Genomic DNA, 25,459 nt, shown 5'->3' on the forward strand with positions numbered 1-25,459 from the left:
TAATTGAAGAAAATAAGAACAACCCCAGGTTTCTTTTCAGCACTGTAGCCAGGCTGACAAAGAGTCAGAGCTCTATTGAGCTGAGTATTCCATTAACTTTAACTAGTAATGACTTCATGACTTTCTTTGCTAACAAAATTTTAACTATTAGAGAAAAAATTACTCATAACCATCCCAAAGACGTATCGTTATCTTTGGCTGCTTTCAGTGATGCCGGTATTTGGTTAGACTCTTTCTCTCCGATTGTTCTGTCTGAGTTATTTTCATTAGTTACTTCATCCAAACCATCAACATGTTTATTAGACCCCATTCCTACCAGGCTGCTCAAGGAAGCCCTACCATTATTTAATGCTTCGATCTTAAATATGATCAATCTATCTTTGTTAGTTGGCTATGTACCACAGGCTTTTAAGGTGGCAGTAATTAAACCATTACTTAAAAAGCCATCACTTGACCCAGCTATCTTAGCTAATTATAGGCCAATCTCCAACCTTCCTTTTCTCTCCAAAATTCTTGAAAGGGTAGTTGTAAAACAGCTAACTGATCATCTGCAGAGGAATGGTCTATTTGAAGAGTTTCAGTCAGGTTTTAGAATTCATCATAGTACAGAAACAGCATTAGTGAAGGTTACAAATGATCTTCTTATGGCCTCGGACAGTGGACTCATCTCTGTGCTTGTTCTGTTAGACCTCAGTGCTGCTTTTGATACTGTTGACCATAAAATTTTATTACAGAGATTAGAGCATGCCATAGGTATTAAAGGCACTGCGCTGCGGTGGTTTGAATCATATTTGTCTAATAGATTACAATTTGTTCATGTAAATGGGGAATCTTCTTCACAGACTAAAGTTAATTATGGAGTTCCACAAGGTTCTGTGCTAGGACCAATTTTATTCACTTTATACATGCTTCCCTTAGGCAGTATTATTAGACGGTATTGCTTAAATTTTCATTGTTACGCAGATGATACCCAGCTTTATCTATCCATGAAGCCAGAGGACACACACCAATTAGCTAAACTGCAGGATTGTCTTACAGACATAAAGACATGGATGACCTCTAATTTCCTGCTTTTAAACTCAGATAAAACTGAAGTTATTGTACTTGGCCCCACAAATCTTAGAAACATGGTGTCTAACCAGATCCTTACTCTGGATGGCATTACCCTGACCTCTAGTAATACTGTGAGAAATCTTGGAGTCATTTTTGATCAGGATATGTCATTCAAAGCGCATATTAAACAAATATGTAGGACTGCTTTTTTGCATTTATGCAATATCTCTAAAATCAGAAAGGTCTTGTCTCAGAGTGATGCTGAAAAACTAATTCATGCATTTATTTCCTCTAGGCTGGACTATTGTAATTCATTATTATCAGCTTGTCCTAAAAGTTCCCTAAAAAGCCTTCAGTTAATTCAAAATGCTGCAGCTAGAGTACTGACGGGGACTAGAAGGAGAGAGCATATCTCACCCATATTGGCCTCTCTTCATTGGCTTCCTGTTAATTCTAGAATAGAATTTAAAATTCTTCTTCTTACTTATAAGGTTTTGAATAATCAGGTCCCATCTTATCTTAGGGACCTCGTAGTACCATATCACCCCAATAGAGCGCTTCGCTCTCAGACTGCAGGCTTACTTGTAGTTCCTAGGGTTTGTAAGAGTAGAATGGGAGGCAGAGCCTTCAGCTTTCAGGCTCCTCTCCTGTGGAACCAGCTCCCAATTCAGATCAGGGAGACAGACACCCTCTCTACTTTTAAGATTAGGCTTAAAACTTTCCTTTTTGCTAAAGCTTATAGTTAGGGCTGGATCAGGTGACCCTGAACCATCCCTTAGTTATGCTGCTATAGACGTAGACTGCTGGGGGGTTCCCATGATGCACTGTTTCTTTCTCTTTTTGCTCTGTATGCACCACTCTGCATTTAATCATTAGTGATCGATCTCTGCTCCCCTCCACAGCATGTCTTTTTCCTGGTTCTCTCCCTCAGCCCCAACCAGTCCCAGCAGAAGACTGCCCCTCCCTGAGCCTGGTTCTGCTGGAGGTTTCTTCCTGTTAAAAGGGAGTTTTTCCTTCCCACTGTAGCCAAGTGCTTGCTCACAGGGGGTCGTTTTGACCGTTGGGGTTTTACATAATTATTGTATGGCTTTTGCCTTACAATATAAAGCGCCTTGGGGCAACTGTTTGTTGTGATTTGGCGCTATATAAAAAAATTGATTGATTGATTGAATAGTCAATTTAATGTTTCATGCTTCCAATTCACCTAACCTGCATGTCTTAGGAAGTGTGTGGAAGCCAGAGCACCTGGAAGGAACGCACGTGAACACGAGGACAACATGCAAACGCCACACAGAAAGGACCAGGTGGGAAGTGATCCCACGACCTTCTTGCCTTGAGGCAACAGTGCTAACCACTAAGCCACCGTGCCATCCCCAGACAATAACATGAAGAAAAAAAATAATCAGAATGTACAACAAATATGTTAACACTTAGGAAAGAGCACACGTTTGATCATTTAAGATTAAGATTAAGATTAAGATAAACTTTATTGATCTCATAGTGGAGAAATTCACGTTACGTCAGCTCTTAACAAACACACAAGATGGGTGCAAATAGAGGAAAATGTTCATCAAACAGCGTGTGCAAGGATAAGCAATAAGAATAATACTTTTAACAGTACAAGACATAAGAAAATGAGGTAGAAATAGAATAAGTATATATATATATATATATATATATATATATATATATATATACACACATATGCATGCACATACATATACATACATACATACACGCATACACATATGCACACACATACCTATACACCTACACATATACATATGCATATATATCAAATCAAATCAAATCAATTTTATTTATATTTTTATTTATATAGCGCCAAATCACAACAAACAGTTGCCCCAAGGTGCTTTATATTGTAAGGCAAGGCCATACAATAATTACGGAAAAACCCTAACGGTCAAAACGACCCCCTGTGAGCAAGCACTTGGCGACAGTGGGAAGGAAAAACTCCCTTTTAACAGGAAGAAACCTCCAGCAGAACCAGGCTCAGGGAGGGGCAGTCTTCTGCTGGGACTAGTTGGGGCTGAGGGAGAGAACCAGGAAATAGACATGCTGTGGAGGGGAGCAGAGATCAATCACTAATGATTAAATGCAGAGTGGTGCATACAGAGCAAAAAGAGAAAGAAACACTCAGTGCATCATGGGAACCCCCCAGCAGTCTACGTCTATAGCAGCATAACTAAGGGATGGTTCAGGGTCACCTGATCCAGCCCTAACTATAAGCAAAAAGGAAAGTTTTAAGCCTAATCTTAAAAGTAGAGAGGGTGTCTGTCTCCCTGATATGAATTGGGAGCTGGTTCCACAGGAGAGGAGCCTGAAAGCTGAAGGCTCTGCCTCCCATTCTACTCTTACAAACCCTAGGAACTACAAGTAAGCCTGCAGTCTGAGAGCGAAGCACTCTATTGGGGTGATATGGTACTACGAGGTCCCTAAGATAAGATGGGACCTGATTATTCAAAACCTTATAAGTAAGAAGAAGAATTTTAAATTCTATTCTAGAATTAACAGGAAGCCAATGAAGAGAGGCCAATATGGGTGAGATATGCTCTCTCCTTCTAGTCCCTGTCAGTACTCTAGCTGCAGCATTTTGAATTAACTGAAGGCTTTTCAGGGAACTTTTAGGAGAACCTGATAATAATGAATTACAATAGTCCAGCCTAGAGGAAATAAATGCATGAATTAGTTTTTCAGCATCACTCTGAGACAAGACCTTTCTAATTTTAGAGATATTGCACAAATGCAAAAAAAAGCAGTCCTACATATTTGTTTAATATGCGCATTGAATGACATATCCTGATCAAAAATGACTCCAAGATTTTTCACAGTATTACTAGAGGTCAGGGTAATGCCATCCAGAGTAAGGATCTGGTTAGACACCATGTTTCTAAGATTTGTGGGGCCAAGTACAATAACTTCAGTTTTATCTGAATTTAAAAGCAGGAAATTAGAGGTCATCCATGTCTTTATGTCTGTAAGACAATCCTGCAGTTTAGCTAATTGGTGTGTGTCCTCTGGCTTCATGGATAGATAAAGCTGGGTATCATCTGCGTAACAATGAAAATTTAAGCAATGCCGTCTAATAATACTGCCTAAGGGAAACACGTATAAAGTGAATAAAATTGGTCCTAGCACAGAACCTTGTGGAACTCCATAATTAACCTTAGTCTGTGAAGAAGATTCCCCATTTACATGAACAAATTGTAATCTATTAGATAAATATGATTCAAACCACCGCAGCGCAGTGCCTTTAATACCTATGGCATGCTCTAATCTCTGTAATAAAATTTTATGGTCAACAGTATCAAAAGCAGCACTGAGGTCTAACAGAACAAGCACAGAGATGAGTCCACTGTCTGAGGCCATAAGAAGATCATTTGTAACCTTCACTAATGCTGTTTCTGTACTATGATGAATTCTAAAACCTGACTGAAACTCTTCAAATAGACCATTCCTCTGCAGATGATCAGTTAGCTGTTTTACAACTACCCTTTCAAGAATTTTTGAGAGAAAAGGATATATAAACATGATTGGGATTGAAAAAGAGATAGGAGCATCTTATTTACAATATGTGAAATTTAGTTTAGGTGTGATAAGGTGACACTATGGGATTTGTAAACGAGTTGTTATTGCACGTGATTGTGGACATATTATTGCATGTGGTTATTTCACAGTGTTTTAGCACAATCATACAGCAGTTTTAATAGTTTGAACAGCAGCAGTCTGTGAGTGCTGAAGTTTATTTACAGCCTAAAACCAAAGTGTTGATGCACTGATTCCAATGGTGTGCTTACATTAAAAAAAGAAAAGAAAACCAGACAATTTTCTAACTACTCATCACCTCTGTCAGTGAAAGTAAAGCGCAGGACATCAGCAGTGTTTCTCCGACTCACTTACAAGTGGGTGGGTTTAATAGTTTTTGAAAAGCCAAAATGTAGAGGTGAACATCATCACATCAATGATGATTACTCAGCTGATTGTTTCCTAAATTTATAAAACAGGACTCACAGTTTTCCAAACCAGAGTCCAGACCAGCAAGTAATCATTGAAATATCTCGTCTCTCTGTGCAGCACTTCTATAATCCAGGAAGGCTTCCTGCAGCAGCCACCTGAAGTCAGCACAGACGTATCCGAGCTCTCACTGGGAGTGTGCACTCAGGCACACAGGGACGCTCTGCGGCGCTCCAGGAGCCCATTCTGCACTCACCCTGAATGACAGCGGGAAGACTGTCCCACAGTAATAGTTGCTCAACTCAAGCGAGTGGGAAAAATCATCATTCAATCATCATGATAGTCACGTCTGCTACCTGAAGAGGTATTCACAGGTACTGAGCAAATCACATGAAACTGAGGCTCCCGTCACCGTCGGAGGGAGAGGGAAGCTCAAACATCACATTCACTCAAGCATATCAGACTCTCCTTGGCCAAATTTTAAAAGCTTTTCTAGTGGAGCAGATAATGGAAAACGCATGCATTTGGTGGTACAAGCTCCATGGTGATTCTCATGCTCTTACTCAGCATATATCTGTTCGAATGACCACTAGAAAATTCAAGACATTTTTCAAGGTGGCTGCCAATATGACTTGTTGCATAGAAATGCTCCTATTTGATCAATTAAAATGATATTGATGCAAAATTATATTTTGTTCTATGATATTTTATTTGCTATTCATGGTATTTATTATGTGCCAAATTAGAACAAAGTTTATTACATTCAGTATTAATGGTTTCAACCCAGCACATGTCAACCTATTGGAAGGTGTTTTGTATTGAATATATTGTGCTATTTTTATTACCTCCACCAAGGAGGTTATGGTTTCGGTCATGTCTGTTTGTTTCTTAGTTGGTTGGTTGGTTTGTTAGCAGGATTACTCAAAAAATCCTCAACGGATTTCAATGAAATTTTTTACCAGGGGTGTGTATCTTGGCCTAACTTAGAAGTCATTAATTTTGGTAATGATCCGGATCCAGTAATTTTTTTAAGGATTCTTTATCATTGCAGGATAGGGCCAATTTCAACATTTTTGCATCTAACTTCATGAAGACGGGTCACAAAAATTAAGTTACGACACAACAATAATTTAGTATTTGTTTCTCCTCATTATTATTAGAAAACAAAAAAAAAACTTGTGTAGTTCATGCAGCTTGTCTTTATTAATACATTTGCTGAAGATCTAAGGGTTTAACCCTCTGGGGCCGACGCCATCATATATGACGGCTGAGACCAAGCTTTACTAAATTATAAATAACTTTTTAATGATATGAAATAGAAACTTACTTTTTTTTGTTGAAAAGTTAACTCCGCGGACTTTCGAGCCACCGTCCACCATCTTTGTACTCCTCATAGAAGCTGTGTGATGATGTGAGCAATGTAAGTGTCCAATCAGAATTGGTTCACCGTCACATGGTTTTCCAAAATCCAGTCATAGGGCAGATTCACCTCACGTGACACACCAAAGATTGTTTTTAGGAGTGATGTGTTACAAGTTTAATTTAGTTTGCTGTGTGTTTTGAATAAATGTGTGTGGTAAATAATTTTTCGCTTTACTTTTTCCTTTCTTATTTCTGATTGTAAAGCTTTATTACACTTATAAAACACAACTACAGCATATATATTTTGAAAGTACAGGTTGTCCTGAAAAAAGAGACATAAAACTTGATTGTGGGATGCAGGGAGAGCTGTTAACAGCAATAATAAAACATTTATGCCAGGCGAGTGAACTGTCCAAAAAAATGCCCTCAGACCCCAGAGGGTTAACCACTGAATCTGAAACATGACGGTAGATGCGTGAAACGATGTGGAATAAGTCTCTTTGCCAAAGGGTATTTCATGTGACATCAGTGACCCTATGGCCTTGGCAGGTTTGCGCTGTCTGAGTGCTTCTAGTTAACATCTGCACTAAACATGGTCAAATGGCAATTTCTGCCATTAAGAGTCTCATATTAATGTTGGAACATGAAAAATTAAATCTGACATGCCTGAAAACCTACAATGTGACACAAAGATCACACACAAATCAAATAAATAACTATTTTTGTTAGAGAAAAAATGATTTGGGGGTTGGTGGCCATGTTGAAATCAGCCACCACCTTGGATTTCACTGATGCTGTAAAACAGATCTGTTTTAATGGGAGCATCTCAGTGCAAGAAGTCATTTTTGGTAAGCCATTTTGGCGACCATCTTGGAAAATGTCCACCATTTTGGATTTTCAGGTGTCCAAGCAGCCAGATATGTTAAGTACTATCTTGGAATTCATTGTGCCAAATTTGGTGTTTGTACCAGCATTTGGATCAGCATGTTTGTTGTAAAACTGATGCTCCACAATTTTTGTTGGGTGCTTATTTCTGCCTTCAGCTTCACCTTTAATCAACGCCTGTCTGGTTTCTAGTGACCAGACTACACGTGGCTCAGAAACATGTCCTCGATAAATCAACAGCACCCTCACACTCCATCACTCTCTCTCCTTAAGCTGTTCATCAGGTCTTTTGTTCCTATGTTCGTTGTGGGTACACTGACACATGTAGTCCCAGGTACAGTGATAGAGACTTGACTCTGACGTTCATGACATAAACTTCAGGATGCCTTGGTGAACAAAGTGGTGAACGAATAGCCACATTCGAAGTTCCATGTGGTGCTGCGGTAGGTTTCTTGTGAGCATGCGCAGCTTTTATGATACCCAAATGTAAAAGTTGAGACCTGGATAGCCACTCTATCCAGACCTCGGACATCTGTATCGTTACTATGGCACATTTCTGCCACAGAAATTACAGATTATGCTGTAATTTGATCAATCTTTCAAAAGAATTAGATTGTAGACATGCCTGGGTATAACTGTTGGGCATCTGAGTTCAAATCGGACACAAGGAAACAAAAAACGACTGACAAGAAAACAGGAATCCTGAAGCACAGATGGCTTCAAGGTGTTACATTTCACCCATTTCCACACGGAACTCGTCAAGCTAAATTTAAGATACCAATGGGTGAAGATGTGTTGTAGGGCCAACAAAAAAGAGCCAATTTACGTACAAATGACTCACTGTGGACAACAGTTCCACGTCTTTGGTATTCCTGTTCATGATGGTCATCTTCTCTTGCCAGCAGGCCATGGTCGTCTGCTCTATCTGCCAAATCTAACAGCTCTTGCTTTCTGTAACCCGAAGTCAAACCATTCCTTTCTGCGTTCCTTCGACTACCTAAACATAGATTCCAAATGGCCTCGCAGTTTGTCGGACAAGGCCATTGACGGCGCCAGACAGGCTGCCTCCGGACTGTTCTGATAAACTGGACCTTTTCAAATCTCGGTTGTCGTCCTGCGTCCTTGTTGTCTGTGTGATTATTGTTTTTCTGTGCTGATGGGGATTTTTTTCCTCATTGCTGCTGTGTAATGCAGCGGCTATGAGGTTTTTTTTTTCTTCTTTTCCCTCGTGTTTTGCTTTTCAATATATGTTTATGTACCGGGCCGGCCTATGTGTTGTGTGTTGTGTGTGTGTTGTTTGTTATGGGTCGGTGTTGGTTTGCTCAGCCCTGCTGTTGACCAAGGCAGGGATGTACATCTGGAGCTGGTCCCCGGGCACCTAATGGCGACTGCTGCTCCTACTGGCAATTAGGATGGGTTAAATGCAGTAGACACATTTCATTGTGCAGGGAACATGTTCTTCTGTGCATATGACAATAAAATTCCTTTGAATCCTTGAATCCTTGAGTTTGTTGCTAGGTTAATGGTGCATCCGCACAAGTGACCTACCGCAGTGCCCCCTAGTATCTTTGAGTGCAGCTATTATTATAATATATTTTTGTGGAATATTGAATATTTGTGGTGAGTTGAAAAAAAAAAGACCCAACACAGAATCACTGGGTCCTTTGTTACTTTGAGCACAACAGTTGAGAGAAGCTGCACCTTTGCCATGATTTGGTGTAGTTTCAGTGCAGTCTGAGACTTGCTCCCAGCATTTGAGAGCAGAGTATGAGTATATTGCTAACTTCTGCATAATTTTGCAATCTGGAGTGTGATTCTGGTATTTAAATAGTCGAGTTTTGCAACGATCTCCCACATATTATTATTATTATCCATCCATCCATTTTCTACACCTGATTACTCCAGTTTAGTGTTACAGTGGGCTGGAGCCTATCCCAGCAGTCATAGGGCATGAGGTGGGGTGCACCCTGGACAAGATACCAGTCTGTCACAGGGCTATTATTACAGGGTTATTATTATTATTTAATTTTTTTATTAATGTAAATTCATTGCTCTCTGGTGATTTTCTTGTGTATTACATCTTGTTGTGATGCCTAGTCATTATTCTTCTGTGTGTCAGATCATCTCTGTGTTCACTAGTATTATCTCCTGTGTCAAAATTGTCTCTTAATGTCTTTTATTCTGACATCTCTTCTGTGTGCACCTGATGTATCTTGACTTCCCGTTACTGGTGTCTGGATTCACATGTCTGCATGTCCACGGTTAAATGTTTGCTGACCAGTGTTGCCACAGTTACTTTGAAAAGAGTAATCCAATTATTGATTACTGATTACTCCTTGAAAAAGTAACTTAGTTACTTTACTGATTACTCAATTGTAAAAGTAACTAAGTTAGATTACTAGTTACTTTTTTAGTTACTTTTCCCAGCTGCCGACAACAACCCTCTGCCACCTCAACATGACAATGATACCTGTTTTGCCAAAAGTTACTTTATAGTCACCCTTTCTTGACATCAATGAAAATAAATACTTGTTTTATAAAAAGTAAAATAAAGACGTCTTTCTTGACCTCATATTTAACTGTTGACAGCACTGTAACAGTAAAACTTGCAATTTCGAACCTACATTGTTTATAAATGTAACTATTAAATTCATTCTAGCATTTTTCTAACATTTAAATTCTCTCTAAATATTTTACTTGTCGAAATTAATATTATTTTAAGTAGTATTAGTAGTTGTAGTAAAAAAAGGCTTCAAAACTGGACCTTTAATCTAGGGGTGTTGTGAGGGGGGCACATCCTTGCCCCACGCCCCCATTCCATCTGGATTCGCCCCTACTTTGGCGTTTGAGCACAAAGAATGGATAACATTTATTTATGCAGAAAACGTGACCAAATTTACAGGTAAGAAAGTTTTATTGTGTTTTCACATCATGTGGTCCTCAGAAAGAGAGTTTAGGTGCATTTGAGTGGAAAATAGTGTTAGTTGTTGACGCGTCGTGGAGGATCAGCTGTTTTAACGTGCAGATACGGAGCGGCTCAGCTCAGCTCTAAATAAAGGAGGAAAAAAAGTATAAAAATGTCTTTGTAAAGCTCAGTGCAGGTGTGCTGATCACCGTGCTTTAAGAGGTGACGACGAGTCGAGCAGCTGCAAAAAACCGCAGATGAAAAGCTCACAGCTCACTGAAAGTGGGCAGTTCAGTCGAACCCCGACCTCCTGCCCACGGACCAAGTTTAATGCTGCTATCGACTCACAATGAAAAATAATAGTAACGCACAGTGACATGGAGAAGTAACTTTAATCTGATTACTGATTTGGAAAGATTAACGCGTTAGATTACTCGTTACTAAAAAAAGTGGTCAGATTAGAGTAACGCGTTACTAAGTGATGCCCTTTATATCCTCTCACAAAGCATTACCTTCTCGCCAGATTGTCTTGCTACATACCTGCTCTCTTGTGTTACTTCCTAGTGTTTGCCTCTGTGCTATAGACACATGCTGCCATTTTGTGTTTGCTGAGCTTCGCCTATTGCTACTGGATTTAGGCCTTGTCCACACGGAGATGGGTTCAGGCGTATCTGCAAAAGTTTTGTATTGTACTGGCATTTCTTCTACTCGGAACTGGCCTTTTCAGTGACAGAAAATGTTACTTTTTGAAAACAGGTTCCAGAGTGGATAAAATGTAAAACGCCAGATTTGCATTTTCATGTGGATAGCCTATATGGAACTTTTCTGAAACAACGATGCCATTGTCCCACCTCTCTAACCTCAGCTGCTGAATGACATGTTGTCATTGTTAACGGTGCAATTTAACTTTTATTTTTTTTGCCTTGGTGGATCATTAATGGGATATATTTTGTCACTAGGAGAATGTTAAAGATATTAAGAATGTCTTTGGTGAATGCTGATCATGAATAAAGGGACCTTTGTGACTAATAAAATAATTGCAGAAGAGACTTTCAGCTTTTAAAATAAGTTATTTTTCTTCTTGTTGGTGGTGGGACAAAGCGGTGGTGTCCTCTGGCTGAGGCTGAGGAATGCACCCAGAGAAAACAAACACTGAGGGACTTTAAAAATGCCGCTTTTATTCATAAGTCATTTCTACAATTTTCGGCAGGCTGCGATGATAAATCCAGCTAAAAGGATGCAACAGCTCAGATTAAAAAACTATATTTACGCTGTGTGCCGCTTTGTAAAGTTCTAGCTTCTGCTGCTACATTAGCACCTTACACCAGTTATGTGCATGCTCCACATTGTCTCTGTTTTTGTGGAAGCATTACAGCACCACATATAGGCCTGGCATATCCACTAGAGTGTTTCCAGATGGTTTGAGCATTTTTCTTGAAACTGTGCCATGTTTATGGAACACTTTTTGAAAACAACAAAGAAAAAGATCCTATAGGGAAAGTTCCGTTTCCATGTGGACAAGAACCTAGTCACCTGTTATGATTGCTCACTGTTCTTCAACCTGATGCTTATGTTTGTGGATACCTCTTCTGCTTATCTCTATGGAGACACTGTTGCTGGTTGGACAAATGACACCAGCTCCAGACCTCTACCCGAGGAAGCGACCACGCCTATCATCTGCTGACAAAGCCTGGCAAAGTCTGTTGGCTGTTTTGAGTGTTTTGACACTGCCTGCTGGAAATGTTGCAGTAAAACCAGCTTTTATTTACCATCATTGTTATTCTCTGCATTAGGCTCCTCTGTCCCTACCATTACAGAACTTGCAATACAGTGGTCCCTCACTATAACGCGGTTCACCTTTCACGGCCTCGCAGTTTCGCAGATTTTTTTAGTCCAATTTTGCATGCTTTCTTTTCTTTTCTTTTTTTTTTTTTTACAGCGCATTGTGTTCTGCATCCTCATCAAGCAGGATGCAGAACACCTGCGGCACCGCGAAGGGAGCGCACGCGCATTGTGTTCTGCGTGTCTGTTTATAAGAATCTTCTCGTCCAGAAGAAAAAAGAGTGCCAACAACTACCCATAACTGTGTTCTTCACCAGGGCTGGACTGGCATCTGAAAAGGGACCGGGCACCTTTTGATCACCTGAGGGCCCAGCGCCATTATATATATATATATATATATATAGGCCTATATATGATGTCTGGAAGCATATGCTAAAGAAGAATGTATGTGAAGTTCTGTGTACCGTATGTATGTTTTTGAGGGTGAGAGATAAAGAGAGAGGAGGATAAGGTCACTAACTTTTTTTTTCCTGATTATGAGCCCTGGTATGAGCCCCGGCCAGTGAATCTCAATGTGAAAAAAAAATATATATATATTCATACCATTTTCCTTAAGCAAAAACTGAAAATGGGTCCCACAGACCCAAACACCTTACGAGGGTTAAGCAAAGCAATATTTCACTAACACACACAACACTGTAAGTTGGACACCAAATCCAGTCAGAGCATTATTTGGCACCACACACACACACACACACACACACACACACACACACACACACACACACACACACACACACACACACACACACACACACACACACACACACACACACACACACACACACACAGGTGCTCCAACTCCTAATTCCCTAATGTATTATGTCCTTAAATATAGATGGTCATATGAATAACATGGAAACAGTAGGGAAATTGTGCTGCACAGGCCATGAGGTAAATATGATTTCTGTTAATATACAGTAAGAAAAGGGCTGTGTTGTGCACAACTCCATCTGGGCCGCTACTGTATGTTCTAAGTCTTACTGAATAAAATGAATCCCTTAGTAATAATTTCCTAGGCTAAACATTTTCATACTTTCAGCTTACAATTGCTACAGTCGAGAGATACTGTCAGTGATCTTACTGAATGGAATGTTAATAACAACCAAATATATTTTATGCCAATTCCACAGCGTATCACACATGTCTTTCTGCCCCTTCTCACCAGGCTGGCAGGAGCTACTCCACCTTGGAACGGCTACCAGCGATTGCTAAACAGTAGCACAGCTAGTCGGCTTCTTACCTATCCATCTACCACGCCACGAGGCAGCTAATACTTCATACCAGATGTCTTGATAATGACATGGCATGCCATTACAGAAGGAAAAGATTACAAAATACATTTTGTATAAAATCATAGTTGCACAACATATGACAAGCAGTAGAGTAGAAATATACTCAACAAAAATATAAACGCAACACTTTTGGTTTTGCTCCCATTTTGTATGAGATGAACTCAAACATCTAAAACTTTTTCGACATACACAATATCACCATTTCCCTCAAATATTGTTCACAAACCAGTCTAAATCTGTGATAGTGAGCATTTTTCCTTTGCTGAGATAATCCATCCCACCTCACAGGTGTGCCATATCAAGATGCTGATTAGACACCATGATTAGTGCACAGGTGTGCCTTAGACTGCCCACAATAAAAGGCCACTCTGAAAGGTGCAGTTTTATTTTATTGGGGGGGATACCAGTCAGTATCTGGTGTGACCACCATTTGCCTCATGCAGTGCAACACATCTCCTTCGCATAGAGTTGAGTCAGGTTGTCAATTGTGGCCTGTGGAATGTTGCTCCACTCCTCTTCAATGACTGTGCGAAGTTGCTGGATATTGGCAGGAACTGGTACACGCTGTCGTATACGCCGGTCCAGAGCATCCCAAACATGCTCAATGGGTGACATGTCCGGTGAGTATGCCGGCCATGCAAGAACTGGGACATTTTCAGCTTCCAAGAACTGTGTACAGATCCTTGCAACATGGGGCCGTGCATTATCCTGCTGCAACATGAGGTGATGTTCTTGGATGTATGGCACAACAATGGGCCTCAGGATCTCGTCACGGTATCTCTGTGCATTCAAAATGCCATCAATAAAATGCACCTGTGTTCTTCATCCATAACAAACGCCAGCCCATACCATAACCCCACCGCCACCATGGGCCACTCGATCCACAACATTGACATCAGAAAACCGCTCACCCACACAACGCCACACACGCTGTCTGCCATCTGCCCTGGACAGTGTGAACCGGGATTCATCCATGAAGAGAACACCTCTCCAACGTGCCAAACTCCAGCAAATGTGAGCATTTGCCTACTCAAGTCGGTTACGACGATGAACTGGAGTCAGGTCGAGACCCCGATGAGGACGACGAGCATGCAGATGAGCTTCCCTGAGAAGGTTTCTGACAGTTTGTACAGAAATTCTTTGGTTATGCAAACCGATTGTTTCAGCAGCTGTCCGAGTGGCTGGTCTCAGACAATCTTGGAGGTGAACATGCTGGATGTGGAGGTCCTGGGCTGGTGTGGTTACACGTGGTCTGCGGTTGTGAGGCTGGTTGGATGTACTGCCAAATTCTCTGAAACGCCTTTGGAGACGGCTTATGGTAGAGACATGAACATTCAATACACGAGCAACAGCTCTGGTTGACATTCCTGCTGTCGGCATGTCAATTGCACGCTCCCTCAAATCTTGCGACATCTGTGGCATTGTGCTGTGTAATAAAACTGCACCTTTCAGAGTGGCCTTTTATTGTGGGCAGTCTAAGGCACACCTGTGCACTAATCATGGTGTCTAATCAGCATCTTGATATGGCACACCTGTGAGGTGGGATGGATTATGTCAACAAATGAGAAGTGCTCACTATCACAGATTTAGACTGGTTTGTGAACAATATTTGAGGGAAATGGTGATATTGTGTATGTGGAAAAAGTTTTAGACCTTTGAGTTCATCTCATACAAAATGGGAGCAAAACCAAAAGTGTTGCGTTTATATTTTTGTTGAGTGTAAGATATTAGTTGGATTTGAGAAAGTGAAAAGGGGGGGATGCCATAACTAACACGCACTAGCACTGACTTTAGACACACAGCACAGGTCGTCCTTGTGACAGTTCAAGACAAATGGAAGAGTTCTATATGCTGGAGCAACAATACAAGAGAAGTCAAAGTGTATGAAAATAAATCAAATGGGTACATGTTTGTGACTGATTTGAGAAAGTCAGGATGACGACTTAGTTTCAGGCAATAAATGGGAAGCGGTGAATAGCTACACTACATTGGCTAGCTACTAGCAAGTGTTGAGATGAATTCTAACCTCAATCTCTCCCTGCCTGGGTCACGTCTCTCTCCGTCTCCGTCTCCTCCTCCTCTTCACTCTCCACCACCTGTGCTCTCGACACTGGTCCCGGGTTAGTTTGAAATGACGGACCGGCAGCCCCACTACCCGAACCCGAGGTCGAGCTTGTGGTTTTAAACATATCTGTGATTTTGGCACATTTTGCTGCGTCGTCTTTTAATTTCTGTTTTCTTTTTCCTTTCGCTTCTCAGCTCCACTCTTCTGCTTCTCCATTTTGCGCACAACTCTCCGTTCTCCACTCGAGCTCGGACTGAATAGCCAAAACTTTGAGTGATGACTTGGGTCAGGTGGGGGCCTGTAGGGAGGGGCGGGCCTTCGAGAACCAAGGAATTTCATTGGACTAGCCCAATGTGCCTCAGGAGAAGCATCCAATGGGCCTCTATGTGTCATTTTTTACCATCACAATCAATAAAAAATATAATTATATACATATATATTTTTTAATGCCAGACCTGAGGAGGCCCAAAATGTGCGAGGGCCCGGTGGGATTTGCCCGGTACGCCAGATAACCAGTCCAGCCGTGTTCTTCACTCGGAAAAAGACACCTGCACCGAGGTGTCACTCAGTGGAAAAAGACGTAACAGCGGAGCGGCGGCAGGACGAAGAGGCGCGGTCAGAGGAACTGTGAAATACTGGTCAGTCACTATTAATAATTTCTTATGTGTCCAACCTCGTAGGTTGATCGGTAAATTAAATTTGTTAGTTCTAAAAGCCATCATAATTATTTATAGGAAAATGTTCTATTTTTATTTCTCAAACAAATGTTTGGGCCTGAAAACAGGTTGGTCTTATTTTTCTACTAAGGTTTGAACTTTGAGAGTGTTTACACACGAGAGAAAAGTGAGAAAATGTTAATGCCTGATTGAGAAAAGTGTATAAAGTGTGTAGTGAGGGGTTTTACAGCCTTAAAACGTCTATAATAATTGTAAAAAAAATAACGCTGACTACTTCGCGGATTTAACCTATTGCGGGCTATTTTTAGAACGTAACTCCTGCGAAATACCACTGTATTTCCTCCCTATGTCTGTATGGTTAATGACACCTGTTTCTGTGGAGTGAGAAAATTCCAACTAATCTTTATTCTTGCTGAACATGGCCGTTAAGTAATTTGATTAGAGTAAAAACAGACCCATTGTGATGCAGATGTTACAACTGAGCTGCCAATGCAGCTAAAACACAATGTGGATGAACATGCACTGATTACTTACTCTAATTCGGAAACTATGTACAGTTGTTATTTTAGGTCAGGTTTGGTGCCATGCATCACCACATCCACCACCAAGGAAATGCCCAGTTGTTACGAGATGGCATCACGCAGGTAGATCTTGAACTCATCCCTACCTCTGGAAAGTAGCCATCTATCTGCCACTGTGAAATGTGGGTGGTCCCTTGGCATTCTCCAGCCGCTGGGGTACTCAACACTGAGGAACCTGTGCACTGTCATGCACAGAGAAACACCCCACACGGCAAAAAGGAGCCAGCTGAGGCATTGAAAGGAACTAGCTGAAGTGATTCCCGTGTCTGGTAAGGATGCGCCCCGGGTGCCTCCCTAGGAAGGTGTTCCAGGCACGTCCATCTGGGAGGAGACCCCAGGGAAGACCCAGGACTAGGTGGAGAGATTATATCGCCACACTGGCCTGGGCACGCCTCGGGATCCCCCAGTCAGAGGTGGTTAATGTGGCATGGGAGAGGGAAGTCTGAGGTCCCCTGCTAGAGCTGTTACCCCCACGACCCGATCCCGGATAAGCGGTTGAAGATGAGTGAATGAGTGAACTACTTAGCCTATATCACAGTAAAGCTAGGCTAATGTTATCTTTTAGACTAAAGTAAATCATCAAAGATGTCTTTGCTGTTGTGTGGTGCTGGTAACTGATTGTACGTAGAATGTGAATATATTACATATAGCAATAATGTCTTCATTTAAAGATACATTTTCAACATTAGTAACGTTGTTTTGCCAGTCACAAAGGGGCCTGTCATGGCTGTGACGTTAACTCTGGTACCTTGGGTTGCACAATTTCCTCACGAGTGTCTGAGGGAAGATTCCGGTCCAGTGTAGCCTTCAAGGCATTTTTCCCCGAACCAGCGAACAGAATCTCCAAACTTTCCAGGGTACTGAACGTAGCCTAACTCCTACTGTTAAGTATACTGACTGTGCTATTACTTGAAGAATATGTGAATCAGTGAATGAGTCCAACAGATCAGTCAGTGTTAACTGCTTTTCCAGCCTGTTTGTCAGCATCTATCCTGACTCAGCATGACCAGGCATGTTGGAATGAAGCGAAGCAAAGATTCTATCCATAAACAGTGCATGGTGGGGAAAAATTGAAGTGATTCTCAGGAATAGCAGTTTGAACTTCACACACTGTACTCAAATATGTTCAGCAAGCAAACTCTTCATTCTGCAGAGAAAAACCCAACTTTAAGGTTAAAAATATTAAAGGTGACAGAACTCTGAGTGTCTTACCCGTGTGGAAATCAATGCCAAAGGACTCCTGCAGACCATCAACTGGGTTGTTTCCATCATCCTTTGCTTCCACAGAGATGATATAATATTCCAGTCTGGGATGGAGGTCGGGGTCTTCAGCCGTTATCGTGGCCACCACCATGCCAGGCGGTGTGGACTCATTGACGTTTATCGTGGTCACTTGATCAATGAACCGGGGCCGGGAGTCATTCACATCATCCAGTATAATGGTCAGTGTGGCTGTGCCGGACAAAGGAGGGGTGCCGCGATCGGTTGCCATGACAACCAAGCGGTAGGACCCACGTTCTTCTCGGTCAAGCGTGGTGTTGCCCACAAGTACAGCACCGGAGAGGGAGTCAACCACAAAGCGGTCTTGGGCGCCGCTTTCTAGTCGATAGACCAGCCACCCATTAGAGCCAGAGTCAGCGTCAGTAGCTGACAGCTGTGTCACCACCACACCTTTTAGGACACAAAACACAGTCGTGTTGTTCTGATGACCTTGAACGCCACACCAATCATGAAATGTTAAATCTTAATTAAATTGTAGTTGTTGTTCGCCATCTAATTTTTGGCATCTGACTCGTTAATCTTTTCAGAAAATTTGAGTTGAGCTTGAAAGTAATGACTTTTTTAGCTTTGTGCAAATATAACTAATTCATTATGGATTATAAAAATAGACAGATACTCTAAAAAGACTAAAGTCAATATCTAACTTACACCACCTAACAGCAATACCAATACAACACTTAACTGGCAATAGGTTTTGTGGAACTGATTAAGTGAATTTATTTCTTGATTGTTTAACTATGTAATTGTCTCAGAAAGAGAGTCAGGTCCCATACTTGATGACATCATAATGGCGTCATAAGGATACCTTTCTCAACCACCCCACTACACACAGTAAGTGATTATCATTCAGATGCAGGATTGAAAAAAAGATATATATATGAGTATTAAGCAGTACAATATGGGTAATTTTCCTATAATTCTCCCTTCTCTGTATGTATCAATATATGCTAATTAGATTACATTAGTTAGAACTTTATTAATCCCTTGGGGAGACTCCCTCAGGGAAATTGAGGTTTCAGCAGCATTGTATAGCAGCACACAGAGTATCAAAAGTGAAAGCAAAAAAACAGTTTGCAAATATAACTATGAATACACAAATATAAATACCAGACATACGGAGCAATACTGGTTTACTGGCCCTTACTGTTCCTCTCCTTCCTGTCCTCTGTCTTCCTGTTACTCCTCCTCCCCCTGAGTGAGGAGTTGTACAGTCTGATGGCCTGTGGGACAAAGGAGTTTTTCAGTCTGTTGGTCCTGCACTTGGGAAGGAGCAGTCTGTGGCTGAAGAGGCTCCTCTGGTTGCTGATGATGGTGTGCAGAGGGTGACTGGCATCGTCCATAATGTCCAGCAGTTTGTCCAGTGTTCTCTTCTCTGCCGCCATCACCAGAGAGTCCAGCTTCATGCAAACCACAGAGCAGCCTGCCTGATCAGTTTGTCGAGCCTGCATGTGTCCTTCTTGGATGTGCTGCCCCCCCCCCAGCACACTGCGGCGTAAAAGAGGACGTTGGGTACTATGGACTGGTAGAACATCCACAGGAGTTTCTAATGTATGATGATTACTGAAGAAATAAGCAGGTAATAATTTGTAATGGCCACACCAAACCAACACTGTTATGAGAGTCACCACTCAGCTCCACAAAATAGGATTTAATAAAGTTAGCCTGTTAGTTGATCTCATCAGTACAATGTTAACTGCATTAGCATTTGCAGCGGGTATCGGAATCTTGAGGACGTTAGGGCAAGTTAATCTGTGACTCCTGAAGAAATAAGCAGGTCATAATTTTTAATGGCCACATCAAAGCAAAATGGTTATGAGAACTACTGATAACAAACACCTGAACTGAGGTCAGGATATTAGCTGAGCTTGCAGGTGTTTGGGCTTCATTTGTTCAATTGCTCAACCTCTTTACCCATAATAGGCTACAGACCCATCCCCCCGCACACACAGAAGAACAGACACCTATACGTTAGGCGCTTTATATACAGGATGGTGATGGACATTCACCAGTGGGGCTGTTCTCAGGGAGGCGTACGCTGAAACTGGATGGGCTGAAAACAGGAGGATTATCGTTCTGGTCCAGAATGCTGACAGTGAGGGGAACACTGCTGTTTAAACCTCCTATGTCCTCCCCAACCAGAAAAAGCTCCACCCGAGGCTCCTGAAAGGCTTCACGGTCCAATTGCGCACCCTGTTTCACATGTATCACACCTGGAAGGAGACACAGATGCCTTATACTTGCATTAAGTATGAAGTTCTCCCCCAGATCCAACTTGCTAAGGTGTTGTAACTATACCAGTAGTGGCGTCTACAGTAAAGAGATCCAGTCTGGTTCCCAGCAGGCGATACTTGACTACAGCATTGGGTCCAGTGTCGTCATCCACAGCCAGGACCGGCCCATTCAGCACTGTTACAGTACTGCCTAAAGAATGGATAGATATGAAAAAGTCCAGTGAGATCATCTTTATCTCATGATTGTCCACTCACTAACGTATACATAGATGGAGAGGTTTCAGTTCACAGCCACGATGGGAAAATTAAATCTAAAGTGAAGCTAACTCAGACATCTCAAACAACATGCAGTAGACAAGTAAAAGTGGATCCACATCGTCACGGTACAATCACAGGAAGTCATAGCTACTATAATAACCCTGGAAGATATAATAGGAGCTAGCTGTGTTAACTCATCCAGTTGAATGAAAACACTACTTGGAATAAAGCACAAATGTTTTCCAAAAAATATGACCAGTGCCTCTGTTAACAGGTTTGAGGGTGTCAAACGTCACTTGTTGAGAGATTCATGTGTTTTGGCAGCAACCATCATGCTTCTCGGAGCTGGACTCACCCCTTGGTCACATTAACTACAAGAGACAGCGGAAAATCAACGAGCTGCCATTCAGGATCAATCAGAGAGAGTGTTTTACAGCGCCAAGAGACAAGTGGCCACTATGCCATCAGCTAGGCGGGCAAACGTACGAGGGCTGTCCGTAAAGTATAGGTCCTTTTTATTTTTTTCAAAAACTATATGGATTTCATTCATATGTTTTTACGTCAGACATGTTTGAACCCTCGTGCGCATGCGTGAGTTTTTCCACGCCTGTCGGTGACGTCATTCGCCTGTGAGCACTCCTTGTGGGAGGAGTCGTCCAGCCCCTCGTCGGAATTCCTTTGTCTGAGAAGTTGCTGAGAGACTGGCGCTTTGTTTGATCAAAATTTTTTCTAAACCTGTGAGACACATCGAAGTGGACATGGTTCGAAAAATTAAGCTCGTTTTCAGTGAAAATTTTAACGGCTGATGAGAGATTTTGAGGTGACACTGTCGCTTTAAGGACTTCCCACAGTGCGAGACCACTTCGATGTGTCTCACAGGTTTAGAAAAAATTTTGATCAAACAAAGCGCCAGTCTCTCAGCAACTTCTCAGACAAAGGAATTCCGACGAGGGGCTGGACGACTCCTCCCACAAGGAGTGCTCACAGGCGAATGAACAACCGACAGGCGTGGAAAAACTCACGCATGCGCACGAGGGTTCATGCATGTCTGACGTAAAAACATATGAATGAAATCCATATAGTTTTTGAAAAAAATAAAAAGGACCTATACTTTATGGACAGCCCTGGTACTCAAGAAGTCTGTGTTATGCAAATACTGAGTGATATGATGCGACAACTGCCAATCCCAGTGAAGACCGTGCACAGCAGCGTGACGTACATTTTACTGCCACAACACTGTGTGCAGTAGCTTATGTAACGTAAACAACCTGGTAACTACAGAGGGGGACGTATTTCAAGGTGGCAACAAAATGTTTATTTGTGTAACAAATAACCAGGACCTGTGCTGCCCGGTAACGTCCAACAAACAACAAATGCCAACTGCTTGTTGCCTTCACTTGTAGCTGATCTGACCAAGGTGTCAAAAAACCTTACAGACGTCACTGAACAAAAGTATCTTGTGATGCTGATATTTTTGTAGGAGGATGAATGTTCAAGTCTTGTTGTGGAGTTGTGATGTTTATGGTCTTAATGTGCGGCTGTGAGACCTTGACCCTGACCAGTAATCTAATCAACGAGTAAATGTATTAGGTGCCAAGTCCCTGAGGAGAATTCCTTGGGAGTCCTGGAATATCTGTGTCAAATTATCAGTTAATTATGGAGAGACATGAGGTGTTCTGCTCGCATTGTGAGGGCCTCTGTGATAGCCAATCAAAACAAAGGGCCATTCTGTGGGGTGATGGACGTGGCAATAATACAGTAAAATGCTTTAGGAGGGCGGTATGCATTTTCAGAGACCCAACGTCCACACCCAGTCGCCCAAAATGACAGATATTCGCCTGAGTTAGACGATGGCAAATATCTGTCATTTTGGGCGATGGCATGGACGGAGGGACTCAGAAAATGCATACCACATGACAAACGCATGTTATTGTATTATTATCACTTTTTACTGAGATACACAACACGTAACGCGTACATAAAAAGTTGTCTCACTTTAACTTTTGTCGTGTCAGCTGGCGCGCACTGCTCTCCAAATTTGGCAGTGCGTCCTCATCAAGCTGGCTGCTTTGGGTGCTGTTCATTGTCATACTATCCATGAGAAAATCATCCGGAATATCCATATTGGGACCAACACACACTTCTCGCCTTTTTATCTTTTCCTCTGCGGACAGTTTTTTTTTTCCTCTGCAGTTCTTGGGCTGCGCACGCTATGATGTCATTTGTTTACGCACAGGGGGTGGGTATAGCCAGGTAGCGTTGACGTAAATACCAGCCTAGCAGCGCCCCGGTAAAGTGATAATAATATTCAGCACCAAGGTGAGCTCCGAGACCTGACGTACGTGAGCCCAATGTAAAATGGGAATATTATCTCTTAAATCAATGGAATCTATTCAAAACCAAGTTAGAGAGATATATTTTGCTTGCACTCGCTTTCTCTATCCAGTGACTTCACATTTCCATAAATACAAAATATCCGGTAAAGACGAGTGACTCATCCAAATTAACTGTAGGAAGTTTTTTTTTTTATGCTTCATTGTGCAGTGACTTATCTGGAAGGACAAGGTGCTTGGGATCAAGAGCTTACACTACAGATTCACAAAAAAGAACCACAAAGATTACAACAATCCTCCAGAAAACCAGAAACTGTCCCTCATAGATCTTGGACAAATTTACACTCCTTGAGAGTTTGTAATATTTTTGGACATCACATAACTGTGCCCCTGGCAGAAGTCCAGTTCATAGGGTGTGGCCAGCTGATTGGCTAATATTCTGTTCGGGTGACATCACGCCCCTGCCTAATTAATATGGCAGGGGCGTACTGATATTTGCTACAGCTTAAACTGCAGCTTTTGCTTGGATACACTCCTGATGGATTTACTCTTTGTGTTTCTGCACCTGGTATATGTATTAATACTAGAGGAGAAGCAATTTTTAAAATAACTAATACATTTAAGCTGTTTTCAGCCAGAGTGTAATAAATAATGAGAGGTGAGGTCACTTTGAGAGACGGCTGTGTGTCGGCGAGAAGAGGCCAGCAGAGGTGGACTCAACTGCATTTTCTTATAAATATCTGAAATAATATACTGTTAATTCTACATATGGACTATCTAAGAAGTTGTGCTCCAGTATTTACAGTGAGTGAAATTTTAGTATTATTTACGTATGCTAGTACTATTATAGGGTGACCAGATCTGGGTTTCCAAAAAGGGAGGACACCTTTTTTTGGGGGGGGGGATTCATCGGTGTATTGGTGTATGTTATGACACAAATGACATGGTGTCTGTATAACAATTGCATTTATTGGCCCGAATAACACAAAACAACATATGTACACTATGTCTTTTAGAACTAACGAATTTAATTTTAACGAGCAACCTATGAGGTTGGACACATAAGAAATTGTTAATAGTGACTGACCAGTATTTCACAGTTCCTCTGTCTGATCGCACCTCTTCATCGTGGTGCCGCTGCACTGTCACGCCTTTTTCCACTGAGTCACTCCTCGCTGCAGGTGTCTTTTTCCGAGTGAAAAACACAGTTATGGGTAGTTGTTGGCGCTCTTTTTTCTTCTGGGTGAGAAGATTCTTAAGTGACTTAGTGTGGCTGATGCGAGCCATTCGAGGCTGTAATGACAGGTCAGTCGTGGCTCACTAGAGGCTGCTACGTGGCACATGCGGGGTATCCCGCATAGTGGCACCTTCATAGTGGATACATGATAGATGAAAACGTGGGTCATTCTTCGAATAATCGTGACACACCCATGCGTGACTCCTTCTTCATCCTGGGTCCCACCGAATAATGAAGGATGAAGAAGGAGCCACGCAGCATGTTTTCTTTGTTACGAGAGGGTTTCTTCAACTATCGTGGGAGTTTCATGGCTCAGAGTGGCTCTTAGAGGCATTATCTTCAGAGGCATTATCTTCAGTTAACGAGGCTCCTCTCTGAGTGTGGCGCTAATTTCAAGAAGTTCAAAATTTAGCAACAACAGCGTGGCGCAGTTTGTGTTCGAGTTACTGCGACGGCTTAGAGGCATTTGTGTGGTGCTTACGAGTCTGCTAAAAGTCCATTATCCGTGCGCCTGGCACCTTCGCAGGACCTGAGAGGCTATTTTTGGAGCGGCTCTCCTCTTGCACACACAATTCCACCTGCTCTGTGCGTTGGACTCTATATAAAATAATTATTTTGTAGTGGAATAATCATTTTCTGTCAAACCTTGGATGCTGAAAACACCTCTAATCACTTCTGGAATTAATGGATCACATGTGCTCTGCTGCGTGTGCGCACTGAGGCAGTGACTCATCATCACGCTTCAAACAAGCATTTAGGCAGAACACCAGCTCACAAAAGAGTGATTTTGATTTTTCAGTCAATATTGGACGAACACAAATTTAAAATCTGGGTGACTGTGTGAAAGTGGATGTGTGTTTAAAGCCATGGAAGATAATAACTCCAGTGAAAATGATCCACAGGTGTATATAATAAAGCGGCCACCTCATTCTATATGCAGAATGGCACTGCGCGCAAAAGAGTGCTTTTGCAGAATTAAACGGACGAACACAAAGTTGAAAGTGGAATCACATTGTAAAAATGACTGTGTATAAAGCCAGGGGAAAAAAAGCCACAGATTGGAAAGGAAGCCACTTAGAAAGAGCAGAGAGACAGCTCTACAGGAACCCGTGGTTCGGGTCTAGCTGGTCTGGTGCACAGGTGGACAGCAGCCTGGCGCACAGCGCACAACTGCGGAACTGTGATGCAGTGTCTATTTTTGGACTGCGTTTAAAAAAAAAAAAAGAAGGGACATCTTTAAATGCTGCTGTGAATCTGTGAATTGAAAACCCACACTTTGAAGGGACCAGGTGTGGAAGGGCTGGAGGTTTGGACCAATATCATGCCTAAACGTGCGCCAACATGGCGTTATCATGGCACTAATAAACAGACACACGCAGAACACAATGCGTGTGCTCTCCCTTCGCGGTGCTGCGACCGGCTGCTTGATGAGGACGCAGAACACAATGCACTGTAAAACAAAACAAAAAAACAGGCAAA

At 41.9% G+C, this 25,459-nt stretch overlaps 1 protein-coding gene across 1 annotated transcript in view; it reads right to left on the reverse strand.

Moving 5' to 3' along the window:
* LOC117523561 (cadherin-23-like) overlaps positions 1-25,459 on the reverse strand; it is a 157,634-nt gene that overhangs the window by 105,782 nt on the left and 26,393 nt on the right. The window contains exons 6-8 of the mRNA XM_034185123.1: positions 20,217-20,342; positions 19,928-20,131; positions 17,853-18,311 (exon numbers count right to left, since the gene is read on the reverse strand). Of these exons, the coding sequence (XP_034041014.1) occupies positions 17,853-18,311; positions 19,928-20,131; positions 20,217-20,342 (789 nt within the window). The remainder of the gene's footprint in view (positions 1-17,852; positions 18,312-19,927; positions 20,132-20,216; positions 20,343-25,459) is intronic.

This window comes from Thalassophryne amazonica, chromosome 13, assembly GCF_902500255.1.
Source record: "Thalassophryne amazonica chromosome 13, fThaAma1.1, whole genome shotgun sequence".
Taxonomy (NCBI): Eukaryota; Metazoa; Chordata; class Actinopteri; order Batrachoidiformes; family Batrachoididae; genus Thalassophryne; species Thalassophryne amazonica.